The 6,000-nt window shown below is 36.2% G+C and overlaps 1 protein-coding gene across 1 annotated transcript in view; it reads left to right on the forward strand.

The window, feature by feature from the left end:
• The window catches only part of Ndc80 (NDC80 kinetochore complex component), a 44,702-nt gene extending 42,681 nt beyond the window's left edge, over positions 1-2,021 (forward strand). Inside the window, exon 16 of the mRNA XM_076837152.1 lies at positions 1,884-2,021. Within this exon, the coding sequence (XP_076693267.1) occupies positions 1,884-2,021 (138 nt within the window). The remainder of the gene's footprint in view (positions 1-1,883) is intronic.
• Positions 2,022-6,000: the final 3,979 nt, after the last annotated feature.

Here is a 6,000-nt window from a genome sequence, read left to right on the forward strand (position 1 = left end):
GTTGGCCAAAGATTAATGTTTAATAATTCCCAATGTAGAGTGATAGAAGTTCTCATTTACTGCAGTGATTGTATAAAATGATATAACAGTTTTAGAAAACAACATGGCAATCCTTAATATAACTATGCACCCTGGTTTTTTGTTTTTTTGTTTTTTTGTTTTTTTTTAATTTATTTTTGTATGTGTGCTGATGGTCGAACCCAGTGCCTCCTATGTGATAGGTGAGCACTCTACCTCTAGGGCACTACCTCTAGAGTTGAATAGTGCCACCCAGAATTCTTGTCTTACCAGGATTTCAGAATATAACATTATTAGGAAGTAGGGTCTTTGCACAGGTAATTGGTTGAAATCATATTGGATTAGCACAGGCCCTAAATCCACTATCTGATAGATATTCTTATATGAAATCCATGTGAAACAGAGGTAGAGATTAGAGTGAGTGATGCAGCTGTAAGCTAAAGAGCACCAAGAATTTCCTGGAACTGCCAGAAACAGAGAGGAAGCAACAAAGGATTCTCCCCTGTATCCTTCAGAGAGCACCATCCTGCTTACATCTTGATCTCAGACTTCTAGCCTGAAGAATTATGAGAGAATAAATGTCTGTTATTTTAAGCCACCTAGTTTGTGGTGATTTTTTTTTTTTTTATGGTATCATTCATAATAGCAAAAAAAAAAAAACAACATGGTATGCTACTATCTTATGTTTGCTGTAACTAATTATCACCAACTTAATTAATAGCTTAAAATAACACATGTTCATTACCTTACAGTTAGGGAGGTTAGAAGTTTAATGTGGGTTCACAGGGCTGCAGCCCTTCAAGGGCTTTAGAGTAGAATCCATTTCTTTCCCTTTTCCAGCTTCTAGAGTCCCCTACAGTCCTTGGCTTGTAGTTCCTTCTTCTATCTTCAAAGCCAGCAGCAGGGTAGATTTCTCTTCTCTGCCCTCTTCTGTTTTCTTCTCTCTCTGACTCTGATACAACTAATTCCCTCTTATAAAGACCTTGTGGTTACATTGGGCCTATCCATAATGCAGAATAATCACCTTTTCTTGAGATTCTTAGCTTAAAGAAAATTAAAAATTTTTTAATCACATCTGTAAAGTTCCTTTACCATACACAATAGCATAGCCACAGGTTCCTGGAATTAAGGCATGATCAGCTCTGGAGAGATCATTGTTTTCAGCCTGCTGTATCTGGAAATGAACAAAAATTCACTAATAGTAAATTCACTAATAGAAACAAAAATTCACTAATAGAAAGAAAGATAAGAAAATATTGATACAGTCATTTAAATGCTATGCAGCACTATATGAATAATCTATAGCTAGTACATCTGTGTACTAACATAAGTGATCTTAAAATACTGAGTGAAAAACATATCATAGAATATTATATTTAATAATTTTCAATAAGCGCAAAGGTTGAAACCAGCACCCACTAAACCAAGATAGTCATGCATTGTATAATGACAGAAACACATTCATAGAAATGTTTTTAGGCAATTTTGTTCTTTTCTGCACATCATATAAATCCCTACACAAACTAAGATGTAATTAGGTAATTTATAATCTTATGGAACCACCATTATGTGTACATTACATCATTGTCCAAAACATCATTATGTATACATAACAACCTATTAGAGATACATACATATCTCTCTATGTGGTAAAAGTATAAAGAAAATCAAAACATTCAGGCAAGTAGTATCTCTGGGGAAGAAAAGAGAGGATTTCATTAAGAAAGAACACAGGGCCAACATGGTAGATACAAGAATATTCCTTTTATTTCTATTGTTAACAAATATTTCACTCTTGTTTGTAAATTTCACACTTTGAACAAATTAATGTTTCTACATTAACAATTTCTAATTGTTTCTACTAGAAACATCTTGAGGAGCAGATTACTAAAGTCGATAGAGAATATGAAGAATGCATGTCTGAAGATCTCTTGAAAAATATTAGAGAGATTACAGAAAAATATAAGAAGAATGCTGCTCTACTTAAGGCTTCTGGTGAATGAAGATCAAGTGCTGATTATCTTTTATAAAAATAGTTCGTTAACTGAAAATATGTAAAACCTGAAATTATGATAATTTGTTGATCATTTTTAGATGAAATAGCTGAGTTTTATATGTACCTATAGTTAATAAAACTACATTTGTACAGTGTTTTTTCTCACATTTCTTTGCCTAACTTCAATTGGTGAGAAGACAGGTAGTGTGGTCTAAATCAGAAATTAGCCAAGTACCGTGTGAGCCAAATCAGACACAGCCATTCATTTACATGTTGTCTGACTGTTTTCCCACTATAATGGCAGAGTTGAGTATATACGACAGAGACCTTGTGACCTCCAAAGCCAGAAATGTTGACTCTAAAGTCCTTTATAGGAAAAGATTACTGACCACTTGTATAAAGTATACATGGTTAGTATTGCCTAATTTTGAAATTTGGTCTTTTTCTTTTTTTGTTTTGTTTTGTTTTGTACTGAGGATTGAACCCAGGGACACTTTACCACTGAACCACATCCCCGGCCCTTTTTTTTTTTTTTTTTTTTTTTTTTTTTTTTTTTAATTTTGAGATAGGATCTCACTATGTTGCTGAAGCCAGCCTCAAATTTGTGAGCCGCCCTAGTTTCTGGGAATACTGGCATGCACCACCATACCCAACTAAAACTTCTTAATGATGCTGGACACACAATAGTCCAACTCACTCCTGGTTTACAGCTGTATGGCTTTCCAAGAAGCTAAAGTTCATCTTTACTCTGAAGCAGAAGAATATGCAATGTTAGATAAAGGAATTAAAGGAAATAACAAAATAATTTAGCTCAAAACCCTCATTTTAGAGATGAGATTTCATTTTTAGAGAGGCTCTGATTCATCTCAGGTCACACCTGGTAGTAGTGGTAGACACAACATTGGAACTTGGTGCTGGTGCACAATCTGAAATTTTAGCTATAAGAGCCATGAAAAGTGAATATTCCCAATGCTAAGGAAGTTGTGTTAGGATGGGAAGTTTTTTAAACAGGTCTCAGTTGTTAGGAAACTCCTTAAATTGAACTGGCATCTGCCTCTACTATTAACTTTATTCTTTCAGTACTATTTAAAATCTAATGTAAGTCAGAACGAAAAACATGATAAAAAGAAAGGCATGAGAACTTGGAATGGAATTACAATAAAGGCTTATAAAGGAAGGCATTTAGCCTAAGAGCGCAATGAACAAAGAAAGATCATAGTTGGAGGATATCTAGTAGATATGACAAGATTAATGGTTACTAGGTATTCTAGAATCTTAACTTACAGGATCCAGTAGAACTTTCTTCAAAAGAAATGGTTTGTGCATTATGCAATATGGTACCAGCTCCCATAGTTATTGTTCACTTAGATGGCATCTGTGGCAAAAGAGACAAGAGCCTTGCCACTCAAACTGAGTGGGGGGGGGGGCGGGCGTGCAGCAGCATCACCATCACCTGTGGTCTTGTTAGAAGTACTAATGTTTGACCCCACTCAAAACCAACTAAATCAGAATCTGCATTTTTATAGAGTATTAAAAATAAATAACGAAAACATGTAAAGTTTTCATAAATTATGACATATACCTGTAAAATCTTCATTACAATCAAGCTGATGAGCATCTATTACCACCAGAGTTTTCTTAATGGCTTTTCAGAATTTTTCCTCTTACCTCTGTAACTTCCCACCCCACCCAATCCTCAGGCAAGTACTGATCTTTCTATTACTAGGGATAAAACTCAAGCTATAGATAAATAAACTATAGTGTTTCCTGGAATTTTACACAAATAGCTATTGAAAAATGTACTTTTTAAATTTAATTAATTTATTTTGTTTTAATTAGTTATATATAACAGTAGAATGCATTTTTACACTTTGATACATCATACATAAAAGATATAATTTCTCATTTTTCTGACTACATGTTGCAGACTCATATTGGTCATGTAGTCACATATATACAACAAGTAATAATGTCTGTTTCATTCTACTATCTTTCCTATCCCCACATACCCTTCCCTTCTTTTCCATCACTTCCCTCTACCTAGTCTAAGGTAACATATTCTCTAGTGCCCCCCACTTTATTGTGAATTAGCATCTGCATATTAGAGAAAACATTCTGCCTTTGGTTTTGTGGGATTAGCTTATTTCACTTAGCATGATATTCTCCAACTCCAACCATTTACTAGCAAATGCCATAATTTTACTCTTCTTTAGAGCTGAGTAATATTCCATTGAGTAAATATATAACACATTTTCTTTATCCAAATTCATCTCTCTAGGTTAGTTCCATAGTCTAGCTATTGTGAATTGAGCTGCTAAAAACGATGTGGCTGTGTCACTATAGTATGCTGATTTTAAGTCCTTTGGGTATAAACCAAGGAGTGGGATAGCTGGGTCAAATGGTGGCTCTATTCCCAATTTTCTGAGGAATCTCCATAGTGCTTTCCTTAAAGGACACCTCACTATGTTGGCCAGGCTGGTCTCAAATTCCTGGACTCAAGTGATCATCCTTCCTCAGTCTCCTGAGTAGCTGTGACTACATGATGTGTCACTATGCCTGGTCCATACACTTTTGCATGGCTTCTTTCACTCCAAATATTTTGAGATTTATGCATGTTCTGTGTAACAGTTGTTCATTCCTTTTCATTTCATTGAATTAATACACCCAGGTATCATACCTATTGAAGGTCACTGGGTTATGTTATGGTTAGGATATAGTTTGTCTCCCAAGGCTTCCTGTGGTGAAATTTAATCCCCATCAGGAGAAATTAAGAGAATGGAAACTTAGTCCAACTGTGCTGCTTAGAGGCAGGACCTTTGGGAAGTAATTAGATTTAGATTAATTAATTAAAATCGTTAGGGTAGAGCCCCTATAATTGAATCCTTGTGGTTTTATAAGACAGACCAGAGGATATACATTTACGTGTTCCCTGTCATGTAATACTATGAGCTGCCTTTGGACTCTTCAGTGGGGTGGAGGGGCTGTCATCCAATAAGGCTCCTAGACCTGTGCCTCTAGAACCATGTGCCATAATAAATCTGCCTCAGGGACTGGGGATATATCTCAGTTGGTAGAATGCTTGCCTTGCATGTATAAGTCCCTGAGTTCAATCCCCAGCACCACTAAAATAAATAAATAAATGAAAATAAGCCTGCCTTGGGTATGGCATTATAGTGATGAAAAGCAGACTAAAACAAATTTTTTAAAATTTCAGGCTATTACAAATAAAGCCATTATGAACATTCACATACAAGTATTCCTATGGATATATGCTTTCATTTCTCTTGGGTAAAAGATACACTAGAGAGCTCCAGTAACAAATGTTTGGGGCTCTAGGATAAACTCTTGCTATCTGTGCAGAAGTGCACACCAGTTAAGAAACAGCTGTTGGCATATTACAGAGGTCTGGTAAAAACAACACATGAGCATGGGACAGTAAGTGCCTATGTATACTTCCCATTGTGACCCTTGTCATAAAGTCAGACCCAACAACAGCCCATCACAAGATAGAAATGGTACCTCCAGAATCAGTCTGAACAAGACCAGAGGGCACAGATAAGCTGCCCAAGGAAGTTGAAGCCTTCTTTCCCCTGAAACAGTTGCACCAAAGCTTTCCCCCTAATTTTAACCTATGGACATCACAGCGTCCTATGCAACTAGCTGAAAAAGTAGGAAAAAGGTCCCAAGCTTGGCTTACAGATGAATCAGCCAGTTCTATGTGATTCCAAGGAGAAAACTCTCAGTAGGTACTTTGCAGCCACATTAAGAGGTGACCCTGGAAGCCTTCCAGGAAATATTTTCTTAATGGGTTTCCTTCTTGTAGAAGTGGCCTGAGATGAGAAGACATGCAAATTCTCAAATAGTGACCAATGGCTTGGCCATCGCCCCAGGGCCTAGAAGGCATAGAGCTGATGAAAAAACAGGAGTCAGTTATATGTGGTAGAGCCAAGTGTACAAACCGAGTGGGCACAAAGTGAAGACTTCTG

The sequence above is a fragment of the Callospermophilus lateralis genome, chromosome 17, assembly GCF_048772815.1.
Source record: "Callospermophilus lateralis isolate mCalLat2 chromosome 17, mCalLat2.hap1, whole genome shotgun sequence".
NCBI lineage: Eukaryota > Metazoa > Chordata > Mammalia > Rodentia > Sciuridae > Callospermophilus > Callospermophilus lateralis.